At 35.6% G+C, this 20,111-nt stretch overlaps 1 protein-coding gene across 1 annotated transcript in view; it reads right to left on the reverse strand.

The window, feature by feature from the left end:
- The window catches only part of RYR3 (ryanodine receptor 3), a 249,476-nt gene that overhangs the window by 100,148 nt on the left and 129,217 nt on the right, over nucleotides 1-20,111 (reverse strand). Inside the window, exons 48-55 of the mRNA XM_032213643.1 lie at nucleotides 17,195-17,415; nucleotides 15,157-15,247; nucleotides 12,703-12,843; nucleotides 11,927-12,090; nucleotides 10,377-10,455; nucleotides 5,184-5,273; nucleotides 4,055-4,201; nucleotides 553-615 (exon numbers count right to left, since the gene is read on the reverse strand). Of these exons, the coding sequence (XP_032069534.1) occupies nucleotides 553-615; nucleotides 4,055-4,201; nucleotides 5,184-5,273; nucleotides 10,377-10,455; nucleotides 11,927-12,090; nucleotides 12,703-12,843; nucleotides 15,157-15,247; nucleotides 17,195-17,415 (996 nt within the window). The remainder of the gene's footprint in view (nucleotides 1-552; nucleotides 616-4,054; nucleotides 4,202-5,183; nucleotides 5,274-10,376; nucleotides 10,456-11,926; nucleotides 12,091-12,702; nucleotides 12,844-15,156; nucleotides 15,248-17,194; nucleotides 17,416-20,111) is intronic.

Genomic DNA, 20,111 nt, shown 5'->3' on the forward strand with positions numbered 1-20,111 from the left:
CATCAGACCAACAATCAAGTAAACAATACATGAAACTGCCAAAGAGTCAGCAGCAAACAGCCCAACAAAGAATCTTTAAGACCATACCCACAAACACTGACTGGCAAGCCACTAGAATATGAACTGACAGCAAACTGCACTCCTTACCAGCACTGATGATGTTACCTAGTTTGGGTAATGAAACGTCTACAAGAAAACAACGAAGCTCAGAGAACCCAGAAGGACCCCTTCTATCACTATCTTCAAACCAAACTGTCATTCTGTCAAGTCACTGTCTCTCTTTTCTCAACATAGAACACATAGTTCTATCTTATCTTCTACTTTATTAGGAACTCCTCACATTTTAGAAATCTCCACTTCTTCACTCAGCATTTCAGAAATCTCCGTTCTTTATTCAAGGCAGATGGAAGGGTCACAATTCTTCTAATTCTACTTTGTCAGGAACTTCCCCAATTTCAGAACTCTTCTCACAGATTCAACCAGACTATATAAATGTTTCAAATTTTCTCTACATTTCAATTTTTACAAAGTATTGGACACTTTTAGACAAACCTGGAGTTCTCTGGAAAGTACAACATTTGAAAGATCAAGAGGTGCTGGGCTGTAGCCATTCCCCTGTTGTCAAAAGAAGATAAATTGGCCATTATTGTTCATTCTTGGGATGACTTTCAGGTTGAATTATAGAAACAGGAGGAAATTTAAAAATGCACAATTTTGTATTTAATTTTAAACAATAAAGTAATAAGCAGATTGTTCTTATTCTTTATTATATTTCAGATAATATGAAGAGTTATGGACTTCATCACCTTAGCAATTGCCATGCATTAAAAACTATACAGTTCACAATCCTTCCAGATATTTGGCAGAACATGATAATGATTTGAGTGGCAAAGAGGCATTGAAATAAGGAGCAGATCTGAGCAGTTGACACTAGCTTTTAAAAAAGTAAATAAACTGGTTAGCTACCTGAACTTAAGACTGGAATTTCATTAGCAGATTACATGCTGTTATGTCTTTTCAGTTCTTTTACATATAATTTTATTAAGGATTTTGATTGTAGTAGTAACAACTAATATAAATTAAGCTTAAAGAAATAAAAAAGAAAAGTAAAAGTATAAAACCACAAGACAAAAAGAAATAAAGAAAAGGAAGAAATATAATCAAGAAAATGAAAAGAAGTATACAAATATGTAACTCCAAACAATCATCACAAGTATAAACAAATGTAGTAATTCTTAATTCCCCAATAAGGTTAAATAGATATCTCTCCATCCCATATCCCATCCCTTATGTACAATCAAATCCAGAAAATATAAACTTTTCAATCCTGATGTCAACAATATTTAAGACATACAATATGCAAAAAAGACCAATTACAAGAAAACAAATTAAAGGAAAAAAGCAATGGAAGGTGATGCATATCTTCACTAGATAATCTATATTAAATGTTTGGCAAAAAATAATGTCTTTGTATTGAACAGAAATAAACACTGATGGTCACCAAATTCAGCAGGATACAATGCTAAAAGAAGTATTAAACAATTAAATTTATTAAAACTGGTTGTGTATCTCTAATAGCAATTATTAAAACATTACTCCCAAGAGGTTAATGTTTTCAGTCTTTCTCTGTATGTGGTAGGAGTTTTAGAAGAAATTATACACCAGTCCATATGTTAAGGACTGGTATATTAAATTAGCTGTTTTCTCTTCGTTCAGTATTTTTGATAAATAAACCATGTCATATTTATTGTGACCAAATGTTCCTGAATTAATTATCTCCATTTAAATAAACTATTTCTTTTTTGCTGAAAACAGTAGATAGTTTGCTGTTCTACATCTGTGCTGTTTAGCCACAAAATTTGCATGTGGTTATGTAGGTATTTGCAATTTTATGTCGATGTACGAATATTGACATTGTAACAAACAGACAATACGAAACTAAAGTTCTCACATTTTTGCAAAATAAAGTGGCCTCATTATCTTTCAGTGACATGGCAAATGGCCATAATTATACATTGCATAAACTATAGAGACAAAGCCTTGACAAAGTCCTGTCCTATTGTATACCAACTACGTTAGCTCAATGAAAATGTTTTAATTATAGATTTTTTTAAAAAAATACAAATATTCATTTAACTTATGATTCATTTATCCTTGTCATGTCAGAAATTTGAATATTATGTAGAACAGGAGCCTCAGTTTATTTTAATGAGTTTTAGTGGTTGTATAGAACAGCTAACATATAAGACCTGATTTGACCATGATATGCATAATTTTTCATGGTTGATCATTTATTTTAGAAAATTTATATGGTTGCCCAATTCACTCTCAGTGACTCTGGGCAATTGACAAAGATAAAAACTCAATATAAAAACATAAGAAACAATAACCCCCAGAAGTCAATAGGTTGACTTCTGGGGCACTAAGAGAAGAAGGTTGTTCCTATATTTTGCTACTCTGAATCTTCCCATGTTTATATAGTAAAGCAAGATTTACTAGTGGTAGGCTTTATCATTTGATTTCTACTAATTCATTGTCTGACTTACGTAAAATTAAAGGAATGTGTCAACCCTGAAGCTGATCTGACCGAAGCCATTTTGAGGGTTCAGTGTTGCCACACTGGAGCTGAGGGATTGGGAGGGATAGGGAAGGAGGAATAGAGATAGCTGGAATTTTGTAGCCAAAACAAAATACTTTCTCTTGGGAACCAAGGACATTCTCACACCTGATCAGAGAGAATGGAGCAGTGACATTACCAGGCAACTGGACAGCGCCTTGATTGGACCATGTGACTGATTATTTGGGGAAGGGGGAAAACATTTACTTTTAATTAGGTGAAAACCATGGGAATGTTCAGAGTCGGTTTTCACCAGAACTGTGCCAATATGATATATGCAATACAATATTATTTGAGGAATCTACCTGCCTCGTAGTTTTGTTTGCTATGGCTGTATTACTTGGAACCCTGACAGAGTGTTGATTAGATTTAAGAAGTTATTTTAGAAAAAAAAACTTCTAGCAATAGCACTTAGACTTATATACCACTTCACAGGGTTTTACAGCTCTCTCTAAGCAGTTTACAGAGAGGGCTGTATTATTGCCACACATCATTTTACCAACCTTTGAAGGATGGAAGGCTGAATCAACCTTGAGATGGTCAGGATCAAACTCCTAGCAGTTGACAGAATTATCCTGCAATACTGTATTGTATTCTAACTACTGCACCACCAAGTTTTTAGTGAAATAAAGAACTGTTGAAATGTCAATTGCAGGGATTTCACCTTAATGTTTTTGGTGCTCTCTTAACATGGAATTGTATGCCCAGAGAACTTATCACAAGAGTCCTACAGAGGTTTAGCATACAGTTGCAGTATCAGGTGTTGTTTTATTCTGCCACTTTGCAGAGTTCCAAGTAGTCACTAAATATATTAAAGGAATAAACCTGGCCAAGCTGAGTTAATTTATTTCTCTTCAGTAGAAAGAAATGGTGAAAGTGATTGCTTAGGTACATCTGGTAGGCCACAGATTCTCTATCTCATTTTACCAGAGATTCCTGCCTAGAGTTGCTTGTCGTGTGCCACCCTGACTGTAGAAAAACAAATTCATGAAGGAAGAAGCTGAAGATAAAACAACTTCTATTCATACTTCTCTGGAGAAATGTAACTTGGCATTAGTTTTTGTAAATCCACTGTAAAAACATCAGCATACAGAGGGAAAATAATATCATTCTAAGTAATTGATATTCTTTTAATCATTTTCATTCAATTGAACAATTGCTCAAGCAAATACTGATTCATATACATTCATAAAAGTATCACATATGGCTTCTTGCTGTTCTAAAATGCTGTAAAATGTGATAAAATTTCAACGAAATACCTATTTTAGAGCAATTGGAATTATATTTTTTATAAGTATGAAGCTCTATGAATTTAACACATTTTTGGAATAATAAAATTCTCCTCCCTCCCCAAAAAAGTAAAAAGTAAAAAGAAATAAAAGTAGCATTAGTTCTGAAGAAACATGAATCTTACATTTTGCTTTGTTTTTACTTTACCTGGCTAGATTGTGATATGCTACGGAGCTTTTCATTTTCACGTTGCTGAGTTATATTTTCTCCATCCTTGTTTCTTTCGAGACTCCATCCCATTGCTAACATGGTTTTTAGAGATTCTCTGGCAGGCCATCGATAGATTTCCTTTTCCTTAAAAGAAATCTTATGTTTCATGTAGAAAAAAAAATCTAAAATATTTTCCCCAGGAATAAACATGCAAGTTTGCAGTCAACTGACTCTCTCTGTCTGTCTGTCTGTCTGTCTCTTTTCTCTCTCTCTCACACACACAGACACATGCAAACAGACACACACACACATGTGCGCACGTGCGCGTACACACAGAGGTTTTGTGCTGCATGAGCCAAAATTCACTGAAGACCGAGTGGAACATTTGCTCAATTCCACATGATCTCAATGCTGATTTTAAGATATCAATTCTCATGCCAACTATTGATGATCTTGGGAAATGAATATGTATAATATTCTCTCAAGTTCCATTTCTTTTTCTTTAAAACTCTGCACAAAACCTTTTATGCATATTTTTAGAAGCACAAAAATATCACCATGTTTTCTATGCTTTTCGTTCTAGCATATGGGTGTTCGCAAGGTATTTCATATCATATATTTTAAAAATATTATGTACCATAATATAAGCATTTTTGTATGCATTATGGATTTGAAAAATAGCACTGCAATTATCAAGGGAAATGAGAACTAGAAGATAATTATATTCTAATTCCAGGAGTATGAATTAAGTCATTTCATATTAAAATATGAAACAAATCAGTATCATAGGCAATGGTTATGTCTACTAAAATTTTACGAATGTATGTATGGTATGGTATGGTATGGTATGGTATGGTATGGTATGGTATGGTATGTATGTATGTATGTATGTATGTATGTATGTATGTATATGTATATGTACACATACACATAGGTCTGTGTTTAGAAAACAAGGCTTACTAAATTTAAAAAATGAATACAAAAAATACACCTCCATTTATAATTTAGCCAATTGGTCATTTTACATTTTCAGATTTTTATTTCCATTGACAAAATAAATGGAACACTGATGAACATTAATGCAAACTGCACCTCACATTTGCGTGGGCAAATTCATCTTCATTACCTTTTCAATCAATGTTTTGAAAGGTCTTATTAAAGGATGTGTCTTTATATTTTCATCAAGTAATGGAGCATATTTCCATCCACAATTGCTCTGCAAACAAAAGCATAATCCACACTGCATAATTAATTCCAGGAATTAATTGTCTGGAATAGTCATAATGGTCATTAACATACAATGCCTTTTTAATGAGTAGGAAAATATCATGTTTGCTGGCCTATGCACAACAATATGCAACCTCTGGCAATAATGGCTTCATAGAAAAAGAAGCTCTTATCAGTATTATACAGATCACATGGGCAGATAGATAATCTCATATATAAAATAGAAAGCAAAATCATTATGACAGGTGGATTGTTAGAATACTTCATCCCAACATTATCCTTTGAGTTATACGTCAATGAATGGGGAGAATCCTATGTGAATTAAAAGAACATGTCTGGTTATAAGCAACCATTATTTTCATTAGCGTAATTGTGCTTTCTGGAACCTGATTCTGTTTTTTCCACCTCAGCATATATTTTCCACATGGCTCACAATAATGAAAAATGACTAATCAAAACAAGCAAATAGGATGAAAAAGGGACTTGCAAGAGTGACAGTTAAAGAGATTGGCTGAAAAACAGGCACGGAATTTCCAGCACAGGTGGCAAGGCAGGAAGCATAAGAATTAATCAGCCTTTTAAGGACAATTCATTTCTGCTGTACTTGAAAAAAATAAGTGCTTTTTGTACATCAAAATTCAGAGATTGCTCTCTGGCATAAAGAACATTTTAAAGCACTTCATAACTTCATTCAATTAAGGCAACAATACAAAATTGAAAAAAATAAAACCACAAACCAGATTTTTATTTGAATAATATCTATATTGACATAGGGAGAACAGTAACAGACAGCTGATTTCCTCCTCAGCCACAAACATTCATCAGAATGCACATAGAGATTTTTTACAAACTATAGACAATTAGAGTTCTCAATGTGGGTCAGAAACTTTATATAGTCACAACATTTGTTTGTTTGTTTAATTTCCTGACTTTATTATTATTATAAATAACTCACGGTGGCAAACATATCTAATATTTCTTCTTCCTCCTACTTTCTCCGCAATAACAACCTTGTGAGGTGGGTTAGGCTGACAAAGAGTGACTGGCACAAGGTCACCTAACTGACTGTCATGCCTAAGGCAGAACTAGAACTCACGGTCTCCTGTTTTTGTAGCCTGATGCCTTAAGCACTAGATCAAACTTTTTCAAATATATTTTTTATTCATTTTCACATTAAATTTTACAATCACTTATATACTGGATATTTGCTATAAGAAAAGAAATAAAATAAAATAAAAAAGAAAAAAGAAAACACAACTCATCATCATTCAGCATAAAACAAAACCCCACCTGACACTTCCATCCTCCATACACCCCATCTTCCCCCTCCAACTTTCCTTTCCTCCCTCTAACACTCCCCTTTCCTACTTCCCTTTCCCCCCAAACCTTCCTTTCTCCCCTTCCTCCTAGCATTCCCCTTACACCCTCCTTACATTCCCCTCTTACTCCCTCCTTGCTCCTCCCTCTTCTTTCCTTCTACCTCTCCCCTTGGTGTATTCCTTTATTCAACTCTTATTTATTAATATTGAGCTATAAAGATAGAAAGTAGGAAACAAAATATGATAAAAAGAAAAAGAAAAAAAACCAAGGAAAAAAATATAAAGAAAGAAAAAAAAGAAAAGAAAAGACAACCGTATACAAGTGCATTCTTCTTCTTATTGAAACTATATTACCACCCACCCACCCACCCCCCATAGGTCCCCCTCCCTAGTCCCCCCCGACTTCCCAGGGCCCACACCTGGCACTGTCCTCTGTCAAACCCCTTCTAAAATATCTTGTGATCCTATGAATTAAAAATAAAAGTAATATGAGAAAAAAAATTGATACAAAGAAATTACCAATTATAAAAAGGAAAAGAAAAGAAAAAAAAAGAAAAAAGAAAAAAAAACCTCTTTGTATTAAGCTCAGCCCCCCATCTTTATTAATGTTTAAGCAGTATAAATCATTCTATATATATTTTACTCTCGTCTCTTGCTTCTTTGTTATTTACCCCAACTTCCTGTAGACTCCCCAGTTCATCTTCCTTAACCTTATATTCAAATAAAAATTTATGCAAATTTATGCAGACATCAGTTTGCAATCTAGCTCAAAATAATCTCACCAAACTTTCCCTTCTAGTAGGATTTAAACAGCGTGGATCATTCCACCTATTCAAATAATAATTTACCCAGGAATCAGTTTACATTCTGTCTCGAAATAATCTCACCAAGCTTTCCCTTCTAATAGAGTTTAAACAACGTAGATCATTCCGCATGAATTTTACCCTCATCCCTAGCTTCTCTGATATTTACCACTACTTCCTGTAGTCACTCCAACTAATCTTTCTTAACCTTATTTTCGAATAATAATTTACACAAGAGTCAGTTTGCCTTTTAACTCGAAGTAATCTGATCAGGCTTTTGCTACCCCTCCACCTACCCCGCGTTACCCGGCTCCCTTCCTCCCAAACCAAAATTCAGTAAAATTACCATCTCCACTCTCTTCACTTTAAAGTCCTGGACAATTTAAGTTAAAGTTCAAACATATAAGTCCCGTGAAATGTGTTCAACATCCGCTCCACGTAATTCAGTCCCAATATCACACCACCAGTATCCAATTCCGCTTTTTCTACCGGAGAAAGATCGCAAACCCCCATTCAATCCACAACTTTGACAAATATTTTGAAATGTCTAATAGGAAAACATCGTAGTCTAGAGACTGAATATCTTGCAAATTGTTAGGTCTAAACAGGATTACCGTATCTTAAACCAAACAAATATTTTGAAGACATAGCTAAATCCTCGATCTCCGCTCTTCTGCTTCTCCGGGAGGGGGAGAGCAACACCCTCCGTCTTGTAACCATGTGGTCTGCTGCTTGCCTTCCCCTTCGCCTTGTCTTTCCTCTTTTCCGAGTGAGTCAGGAAGTCCCGCCTTCAAAGTCTTATAGTAGAAATCTTGAGCTTCCGAAACAGAATTGAGATGAAATCTTTGATTCTCAAATGTGACCGTGATGCCAGCTGGTGCTTCCCATTTATACTGAATCTGGTGTTTTCTAAGCTCTTCAGTTAGGAAAGTATAGTCTCTTCTTGCTTTTAACATCTGGGATGGTATTTCTTTGAAGATAATCAAATCCTGCCCATCAACTCGCAACCTATTATTGTAAAACTTTTGTATGATCGCATTTCTGGATTCTTTTGTGGAGAAATATATGATTATGTCCCTCGGGAGCTGTCGCTGTTCTGCTACCAACGAATTCTGGCGATAGATTTTCCGAATCTGCCAATCAAAATTAAATCCCGGGCTTCCCACCGCATGGCTGAAGGCCTCAACAAAAGTCTGTTTCAAATTCTCTCGCTCCTTTTCGCGCAATCCTCTGACTCTTATTGCAAATGCCTTCCTGTTAAAATTTATCATAACGAGCTGTTCTTGAGTATCTCTAATTTTTTGTTGTAATGTTTGCATGTTAGTAGTCAAATTAGAATTAGCCTCCTCCAAACTTTCCAATTTATTCTCCATTTCAGCGGTGTAATCTGTCAGAGCAGATACGGCTACAAACGTATTCGCCTTCATTTGGGCAATCTTAGTCTCTAAGTTATCATATAACTCCAATACAAATTCTTTAATTTCCTGTTTAAAGTCATTAAGCATTTGAAAAAGAAATTCCTGTGTTAAGAAATCTCCAGTAGAGGGCGTAGGAGACAAGGGCAGCGATTTTGTAGCAGATTCTTTAAGCACATTTGTAGAAAAACGCTTCGGCTTTGACCTGGGAGCCATCATAAGTAAAGAGATAAACAAATAAACAGCGCTCTCGCTCCCCTCGATTTCCAAAAAAAAAAAATTTTGTTTGTAGATTTTGGGTAGTTAATGAGGAATAGTCTCCAGGAAGGTAGAGCCGGCTAAGTACATCCCCTATCAGTCACCAACGGAGAAAAATCGCCATTTTGTAATGCGTTTAAACAAAGAAGCCTCTAGGACAAACGAGGCTGGTGTTTAAGATAGTAATAAAAGTAAAACCTCTCAGGGGTGGGACCCGCTCGTATTAATCATAACTTCAAACAACTTTGCTTTGTCCTGAGGGGGGAGTCTCCTGTCTAGGGCTGCAAAAAAGGCAGCTGAGAAGAACTGGCTGGAGATAAGAGCTCAGCTAACGCTGGATCTAATCTCCGTCCACAGCCAAAAAAAAGAAGAAGGCTGTGAAGTACGAATAGACCCTAGCCACTGGGCTTCTCCCTGCCCCTTTCTTGCAAAAAAGGGGTGATATCTTTGATCTTATTTAGATATACAGACCAGATCTCTGAGAGGAGCTCCGTTGAGCCCCCTTCGGCGACAGACTCCGCCCCCGGAAGTCAGCACTAGATCAAACTGACTCCATAGCAACCACAGTACAATTGGTCCCCCCACCTCCTTAATGTGATTGGATTAATAGCAAAAGGGATTTTGAGTTATATCAATGCTCTGCTAACCAATAACAACGGTAATAGCAACAAAAAGTTTAACAATTTAGAAGGCTCTGTATCTATCTGGCTATGTTTAAAATAGTCTGTTAATATGTTTTTGTCTTTCATTTTAAAGAACAACGCACCAAACAACAGTTTTATAAGTCAGAAAGAAGTCAAAGCCAATCTATGGTCTCTGAATGTCCTTTCTGTGGCCATTGGAATGCTGAAAATTAAAAACCAATTTCTGTCATGTTGAGGTGTTAAATAGATGAATAATATAAGTTTTTGAACAGACAAGCACATTTTTAAAAGCCAAAAATGCCGAGCCCCACTCATACATATACAATGGCTCATCCTCCTTCCAAATGCGGTGCAAATTTGACTTCCATTTCCCATCCCTGCTCTTAAATTGCATGTAAGTCAAATTTCTTCCAACTGATAAAATCGAAATGCACATGTTCTAATGTTATAATTTATAATAGCTTTAAAGCTGTCAGAAAACCCACAGGTTTTCCATGAGGAATGGAAAAAAAAGACTGTGGAAAGACCCTGCTAGAAATATATGCTGCGCTATAATCTCAGTACTATGGAGCCATGTTGAATGCATTTCTAAATTTCACTTTGAGTGTTGACTGTTGTTTTCTGGCAATTGTTAAAACTATAATAATCCATACCTTGTCACAGGCCCATTTTTCATGAGTGTGTTCAGCATACTTGTTGACAATAAACTCCAACTTTTCAGGAAGTATAACACTAAAAACCAAAAGAATATATTATATGTAACTTATTTCACTTAGGTAATACTATACCAGTTCATACCATTCTTTTCCAAAACAAACATAACATTCTACACAAATAATACAGAAGTTAAATCATGTTGCCTTCACTAAATATATGAAACTATGTTTTTTTATTACAATTCTGTTTACGATTTAATTATTTATCAAACAAATACATTTATATGGTTGTCTAACAAAGTGGACAGAGTCCCCCCTCACCTTGGGACATTTTAACCTCTAAGAAAGAGGGGAGGAACTATGGCCCCTTTACCACTTGTAGACTTCAACTCCCAAAATTCCTGAGCCATCATGGGTGGCTCAGGTATTCTGGGAGTTGAAGTCTATAAGTCAAAAAAAGGACCATTTCCACCTCTGCAGTCTAAGGTAACATCTGCTCCTACCTTCCGATCCTTCCTTCTGACTCTGCTGTTTGGCCTGGGGACCAAATGGGGCAGTTCCACACTTGAGTGGCTGTTGAATTGATGGCAAACTCACCTTCCTCCCTACCTTGCACTCTGCTACCCACCCAGCCATATTTTTGTTTAGCATATTGATGTATTTTTATTGAGTTCTTTTTCATTGTTTCCTTTATTGTTCTATTATTTTATTTCTGTTTACACTGCTTTCATTTTCTGCCTTTTTATTATTGTAAACTGCATAGAATAGTCCCATGGCATGACAGGCGCAAGCTAAATTTAACAAATAATAATAAATTTAACAAATAATAATAAATTTAACAAATAATAATAAATTTAACAAATAATAATAAATTTAACAAATAATAATAAATTTAACAAATAATAATAAATTTAACAAATAATAATAAATTTAACAAATAATAATAAATTTAACAAATAATAATAAATTTAACAAATAATAATAAATTTAACAAATAAAGTGACTCCAGGCAATTATAGCATTAAAAACTTTGTACTAATATAAATTTGAATAAGAAATATGTGACTAAGTATTAATATTAATTCTTTGTTACATATTACAGTCTGACATATTACAGTCTGACTTACCTTAAGAGGCTAGAAAATAAATGTTATTACAGTTGCATCTTGCAATTACTATTCTATTCCAGATTAAAGGGTTGACCAGCTGGTGGCGATCTAGAATGATCCAAATTTTTTGAATTACAATCCACAAACCCTTGACTTTGGCCATTCTAGCAGGGGTTGATGAGAGTTGGAATTCAAACAATAGTCTTTTCTTACCCTAGATTTAGATTTACACCACAATCACCACTTACCAATTGATCAGTTAGTATTCATATTTCAGAGAAAAACAGATTATACATAACTCAGTGGAACAACAAAATTAAGTTAACAATATATTTTTGAACTAGTGTATTATATTCTGTTAATGAATCGGTGAATTTCTTAGCAGTGCTAAATAACAAAATAAGAATCCTTAGGAAAAATAAAGATATTATGACTCACTTCACTGTGCTGATAGGCTTGGGATCAAAATTTCCCTCAGCATCCACTGACGTCTGCTTTTCTAAAAATGAGGTAATTCGAGTGTCTAAATAATCTGGTGGCAAAGCCCCAGCTATTGCACTTAAACAAGGCAAGGCCATTCGGAAGAGCTCTGGATCATACTTCTGCAGGAGAGATAGGAACTGGTTGGAAAGTCCAATAAAAAAACATGCAAAGTGTTAGTTAAGGTTAAAGAAAAAAGCCCTGTAGAAGCAGCATTAGTAGATGCTGATAGTAAATGGAGAAGCATGTTTTATAAAAAGAAAGAAAAATAAGAATGTGTATGTGTGTTTGTGTGTTTGTGTGTGTGTGTGTGTGTGTATGTGTTACTCTGTGTTACAATAGGCTGAATTGAACAATACCTCTTCTGATGCAATCTACTGCAGGTGAGTGAATCATGACTGTGTTAGCTTTTTCCTATCAGTCTAAGGTACTTTTCTGACCGCATGTGTAGTTACACAATATTGTTTTTCCACTTCTCATGAAAGGTCAAAATAAGGATAGTAGAAAATTGTATGTTTGCATAGGAGAAGCATCTCATCTAACAATGCCCAGCATGTATATCTGACATATGGTAGTAAAGGAAAAGTGCTATTATCTAACTTCTTATTAATCACTAAATTCTCATAGATTGTGAATGCGATATGAACAGGACAATTTTTTTATAGGGGTATTTGTGCTTATATTGGTGTATGTGTATTCAAGCAATGCCTTTTATTTAGAAATTTGATGTTTACCTTATGAGAGAGGGAATCAAATATTCCCCAGAAAAGTTTTTCAGTCAAATGTAATTCTTCTTCAGCTGCTGTTCCATAATTGCCCCATCCTGAAGACAAGCAATAATATTTCCAGCATTGCTCATAGTGATTTGTTAAAAGCTGTAAACAGCATAAAAATACATTTTAAAATATATTAAAACAAACTGAAAATCAATATGTTGGTATGATATAATGCAGATTATGACCTTTTATTCTTTATGTAACAAGCCTAGTATTAGTTTTAATGTATATTTGGAAAAAAGTATTAAATATTAATACTTTTTACCAAATATACATTGAAAAATATTTGGAATATTGCCTTTTAGTGTACTTTCTAAAACATAAAGAAAGGTAATACTTGGATTTATATTTACTATGGATATCAACACTTTCTGGATAATAATGTTACTATCAGTCAAAAAAAGAGATTTTATTGGCAAATCAGATATCTTCTTGTTCCTTATATGCATCTAACATTTAATCCACCGAGACAAGGAAAGCAATGGAAGTGAACAAATGAATTAAGCTTTTTCCATTGTTCATACATTCAAAATTTGCCTCAATTAAATGGGTCACATCTTGCAAAAGATATTTTTGCTCTTGCAGATAATACATATGCTCATCTCAGACGAGACACCCAACCTTTAATCAACATCATCCCTACTGCAGCTATTTATGGTTCAGAAGAATCTCCTAATCTTTCAAATAATGCAAAGCCCCATTGGCGATAGCAAAATATATAAATTTTGAAAGGGAAAAATTGAATAAATTACATAGCAATGCTGTTGAAGTAGTTGAACTGTGTCTATATCTGACTAAATGACTCTTTAATGTTTGGTTTCTTCTATGAAAATCAGTCGGCATTGGTCATATACAGCCATGTGATCCAGATTCAACAAAACCAACTACATAATAATATTCAAAGTGATAACATTTATATTAAAATAAATCTTTCATAACCACATGCACACCCATTTCCATAATTCCTATTAGGAAAAATCAAGCAAGTGATTAGCCTACAAAAGACTGCTGAATGGTTAACAGCCTCCTGGTTGATAGTAATGTGAAATAGTCCAGACCTCCAGTCGGGTTATTTCATAATAATAGGATAGCCATTGGTCTTTTCTGGGTTCCAACTAAAATAATTTCAGGTTATGATTAGGGACTCTAAGGCATTTTACCCTGGATTAAATACACAGAAAGAGAGATTCAAATGGTTAAGAGATGGTTTGAGAGTAGCTGGTAGCCAAGTTGTATAGGTTTAAAACCAGCACTTTGAACTCTATCTGGAACTCTGCTAAAAAACAATCCAGGACTCACAAAACTAGTGTCACATGCCTGAACGGACTCTCAGCTGTTAGACAGTGACCTAATACCTTTTGCACTGATTGCAGCTTCCAAGTAGTTTTCAAATTTAACCCCAAATAAAGTACAGTACAGTAGTTTGAGGTTATCAAGACGTGTGTTACTATTGTCAAGGAATCCTGTTTCAAAAACAGATACAGGGGAAGCATCAGCCAAAGGTGGGCAAAGATGGACAAGCAATAGCTGTGAGCCCAAGAAACCTCCCAGTTACACATTTGCTACTTCGGAGAGTGTGTGATCCTTTACAGAGTTAAAGAAAGAGAAGATCTTGTGACAGATGATTTCTAACTCGTTTCTTTGGTTTTACTGAGAGCTGCATTGTTTACATCTTATAGTTGCTTTCCTAACTAATATAAGGGCTGATGAGGCAGGAAATAATGATTCTTAGCCCAGACCAAACCATTATATAAGAGCAGTAGCACAGTGGTTAGAATGCAATACTACAGGCTGATTTTGATGACTACCAACTGTCAGCAGTTCAATTCTCACTAGTTCAAGGCTGACTCAGTCTTCCATCCTTCTAAGGTCAGTAAAATGAGGACCCAGATTGTTGGGCTCAATAGGCTGACTCTGTAAACTGCTTAGAGAGGGTTGTAAAGCACTGCAAAGCAGTATATAAGTAAATGCTTTTGCTATTGCTAACTAGATTCTTGGTGCTCAAGGCTGAAAAAAGGACCAAAAACCCACTTATTCAAGAAGGTGGGATGAAAATACTTAGAATTAAAACCTTGGAATGTTTGTGTAAATAAGGGAAAAAGAGAGAGAGAGAGAAACTGATTGTTAAGTTTTGAAATAGAGCTTCTTCATATTGATTTCTTCATCTAAATAAAAAGAACTTTTCTATTAGTATTGAACTTGTGATGATTCTGATGTGCTCCACTTTCTGAATATGATATTTAATTTGTAGAGAAAAGAGATTAATAAACATTCCGGGATAGAAAGTGAATTGAACTGGAATGGATTGGCAGAGCTAACATTACTTCAGGAGATGGGAAATGGGGAAGAGCAGGAAAAAGGCACTCACAGTACTCAAATATTTAATGCCACAGCAGAAATAGAAATACTGACCTTTAATGACATTTTACAATATTCATTAAGTAAAGGTACATCAAAAACTAATCGCCGTAGAAGTTGTTGTAGCATCGAAGGCCGTAAGTGGCTATAATTTGAAAAAGAAGTTCACAGTAATTTCAATCTTTTTAATGAATATACAAAACATTTCCTTGATCAGCTGAAATGCAGGACATTTTAATACAAATACTTGATTAAAAAAGATGTCTAAAAGATTCATTTCATCAAAAATGCAGAATTCATAGAAAACTTTATTAGACCATATATAATATGCAAACATTTCTTTACAGTTTTATTAAGCAAGCAAAAAGTGATGACTGGTCTTGTAACAGTGATTTCACCATATCCTTTGCCCAGACTTCCTGTGGCCCCCTAAAACTGAGAATTTTCTTAAAATAATAAATAATGTTGCTCCTAATTACAAAAAAGGATGCTAATCTTTTATATTCTACAATGACTAGGATAATTTAGTATTTATAGGCTAAAATATTGTTGAATAACGATATTATAGTAAAGTGTGAAATATCAGGAATTTAGATCTGAAATCACATCTATTTTCAAAATCATTGTTTTTATTAAAACATGATTAATTAACTGATATTGCTCTTAAATCAAATACATAGAAAGAATGGATATGAAAATTGGAGAAAAACTATTGCTTTTTTTCACCCCAAAGTGCACCTTCTATGTTTAATAGATTTTTTTTAAAGGTTACTTTAAATACTTCTTTATTTGGGGATGAACATGTGTTATTTAAATCTAACTTGGTTCATACTCTGTCATGAAGATAGACGAAGTGAATTAAACCTGCCTTGTTCCCTTATACTGGCAGTCCTTGACTTACGACCATAATTGAGCCCATACTTTCTGTTGTTAAGTGACACATTTGTTAAGTGAATTTTGCCCCATTTTGCAACCTTGCTTGCCTCAGTTGTTAAGTGAATCACTGCCGTGATTAAGTTAGTAACCTGGTTTTTAAGTGAGCCTCTCTTCCCCATTGACTTTGCTTGTCAGGAGGTCACAAAAGGAGATCAATACAATACAATAGCAGAGTTGGAAGGGACCTTGGAGGTCTTCTAGTCCAACCCCCTGCCTAGGCAGGAAACCCTATACCGTTCATATGATCTTGGGACACAGCAATGGTCATAAAGTATGAGCCAGTTGCCAAGCATTTGTATTTGTATTTGTATTTTATTATTTGTATGTCGCCCTTCTCCGGGAGGACTCAGGGCGGCGAACAATTCAAGGGGGAAAAAAAGGGGAACATAAAAGACAAAATACAAATAATAAAAGTAGACAACAGTCGCACAGCCATACATGTCGAGGGGGGAGGGGACTCATCACCCCCAGGCCTGCCGGCAAAGCCAGGTTTTGACGGCTTTTCGGAAGGCCTGGAGAGAGGTGAGGGTCTGAATCCCTGCGGGGAGTTCATTCCAGAGGGCCGGAGCTGCCACAGAGAAGGTCCTCCCCCGGGTAATAGCCAGGTGGCATTGGCTGGTAGATGGCACCCGGAGGAGGCCAACCCTGTGAGATCTAATGGGTCTGTGGGAGGTAATTGGCAGCAGGCGGTCTCTCAAGTACCCAGATCCAATACCATGAAGGGCTTTATAAGTTACGACTAGCACCTTGAAGCGTATCCGGAGACTGATCGGTAACCAGTGCAGCTCGCGGAGGATAGGTGTAACGTGGGTGTACCGAGGTGCACCCACAATCGCTCGCGGCTGCGTTCTGGACGAGTTGAAGTCTCCGAATACTCTTCAAGGGCTGCCCCATGTAGATCAGATGACCCCAGGTTGCAACGATCATAAGTGTAAAAAATGGTCATGAGTCACTTTTTTCAGTGCTGCTGCAACTTTGAATGGTCACTAAGTCGAGGTCTACCTCTATATACCCCTTCTCTTGTAATCTCTTCGTTGGCACAAATTCTAAGTTTCTGTGTAGGTTACTCCTTTTCCTTTCCAATGAGTGTCGTACAAATTATATTAGAAATATTATTTCTGCAAGAAATACCAGAAGATTGTATGTAAATACTTACTGACAGACAGCAAGCAAGCATTCTTCAATTGTGTCTCTTTGTGCTTTTGTAAGAGAGCGACCTTTGGACAGGCGATATATTGTATGAAGAGTGGAATCAATCAGAGAAATGTAATGCTCAGATCCCAAAAAGAGAGAAGCACACCGTGTGAGTAATGGGAACACAGCTGTGCAAATATATCTATTTAGAGCAAGAGCTGTCTCCGTGGTACTTAGAGAAATCTGCATAGAAGATACACATTAATATGGTTACTGCCTGATTAATATATATATTCTATTTTATTATTGAATACTCTGAACATAATTCTTCTCAGAGGACTGCACAGTAATTTAGGACCTTTAGGCCAGATATATGAATATATGTTGATGAAAGCTCTTGCCTCTCTTATTTTTATAGTTTGTAAAAAGAACAGATGTCAATGAACTTCCAAAATATACTACAGAGTGAAAGGGCTGTTGGATTGATATAGGAGACAGCATCATCAAAGCTAACATGTGTACTTTTTACCAGTCTTTCCTTTCCTCCTGAAAGAGATTTTCTTACAGTCTGAAATATTTTAGGTATCCATAACACTGTCAAGAATATTGGAAAGCTGCTTAACATCCATTTTTTTTCTTTTTTTATATTCTTTTTATATTTGCTTTTTTCATTGAGATTCTTTTTTTTATTCTCTGTATTTTCCCTTATGGTTTTTACTTTTATATGTATTACAACATGCAGATACTCAATCTATAAGTAATACATTCATTGAGCAGTCTACTGTAGCTCAAAACCAAAGAATTACTCAATTTCTTCCTTCATTCTTTTCTTTCATCCTGCATTTAATCTTTAGTGTATCAAATGAGTATCTATCCATCATCTATCTGTCTGTCTGTCTGTCTGTCTGTCTGTCTGTCTGTCTGTCTGTCTGTCTGTCTGTCTGTCTATCTATCTATCTATCTATCTATCTATCTATCTATCTATCTATCTATCTATCATCTATCTATCATCTGTATATGATATGTCCTTCCAATCATGTCTGATTCTGAGCATCACATAGATATACCAGCAGTGTAATATAATAAAATATAATACCATGGAATATAAATGTAATACCATAGTAAAATTATAACATAATAGGTTACATCCTGCAGGTTATAAACATCCATTATGTTCCTGGATTAGGTCCTGGGAGCTTAGTCTGGGCCAGGGGTGAAATGCTACCGGTTTGAACCAGTTCACCCAACCGATAGTAAAAATGCTACTCATTCGTCCGAATTGGTAGTAAAAAAATGCTACTAGTTCAGGCAAACTGTTTTTTCTGATGATCAACTGTGACATGCAATTTATATTAGATAGAAAGCAGAATTTCCTGCTTTCTAGCTAATCAAAATCGTGTGGCACAGCGGATTTCTCTTTCCCTCATTGTTCGCTTATCTTTGCAGGAGAGGTCTGCGCATGCGCAGAAGGTCCTATGCATGTGTGAATGCGCACACACTCATATTGCTACTGAACTGGTAGCAAAGGTAAGTGGAATTCAACTCTGGTATGGGCACATAAAATGTTTTAAAATAATTTTGCATTGTTATTACCTATATCAGCCATTTAAATGTGCAAATTATGGATTGAGGGTTGATATACTGTTGTTTACTTTTGTTAATTTATTTTATTTATTAAATTTATATGTTGCCCATCTCGCTGATCAGATGACTGGGCAGCTTACAGGGAGAAAAAGATAAATGTAAAAACAATTAAAATTAAAAAGAGTTACATAAAAATCTGAAACCAAGGGGACAGACAGCACAAGGGTGAGTTGTTCCTTTTATCCTCTCAATCACCTCCAGCAGAGAGTGTCTCCTTTAGGGTCCCAAGCCAACCAGCAATACTAGATTTTAATGCCCTTCCAGAAGACCAAAAGGACGGGAACAATTCTCACCTCTGGTAGCTGAATGTTCCCTAGAATGGGGGCTACAGCAGAAAAGTTTCTTCTCCTTGATACTGTCAGCCAGAATTCCTTAACCAATGGGGTCCGCAGGAGCAAGTGGGATGGACTAGTTCTATTGGGACAAGATAACTCCTCAGATACCCTAGACCTCCCTTAACGCCAGCTAAGGCAGATAAAGTCATTTGCCCAAACCAGGTTTTTAATTGTTTTCATGTGCTGTTCACCCTCCCAGAGGCACTATATGAGAAATTAAAATTAAAATGAAATTTTGGAAAAAGTGCAGAGAAGAGCAACTAAGACGATTAAAGGCCTGGAGACTAAAAACATATGAAGAATGGCTGCAGGATTTGTGTTTGGCTAGTCTAGAGAAAAAAAAGGATTGGGGAGACATGGTAGCAGTATTTTCCAAAGCACCAGAGGGCAGGACAAGAAACAATGGATGGAAACTAATCAAGAAGAGAAACGACCTGGTATTGAGAAGAAGCTTCCTAACAGTGAGGACAATTAACCAGGTTTGCCGTCAGAAATTGTGGGTGCTTCATCACTGGACGATTTTAAGAAGGAACAGGAGAGTCACTTGTCTGAAATGGTATAAAGGGTCCCTGTTCTGATTGGATTAAATCAAATCAGTATATGAACCCTAATACCAACCATTTCAGGAAAGACTAACGTAATAAATATTTCATTATCTGCACCATACATTTTTAGCATGATTATGCAGAGAAAGAACATAGGAAGCCCCCAGATTCAAGTACAATGAGTTTTGAAGCCTGATAATTTCAGTGCATTGTGTTTTAGCTAGGGCCACAATTTTTATAGTTACTGATTTTATAGCTGTTATGGGGCTTTTATTTTATTCTAAAATCACGAATCATTTATTATAGCTAATATGTATGACAAAAGATAGGCAGATGGATAGATATGCAGCCTATCACCTGTCCTATCATCACTTACATATTTACATAGGCCTGAGTAAGACCTTTAATGAGGCTG

The sequence above is a fragment of the Thamnophis elegans genome, chromosome 1, assembly GCF_009769535.1.
Source record: "Thamnophis elegans isolate rThaEle1 chromosome 1, rThaEle1.pri, whole genome shotgun sequence".
Lineage (NCBI taxonomy): Eukaryota > Metazoa > Chordata > Lepidosauria > Squamata > Colubridae > Thamnophis > Thamnophis elegans.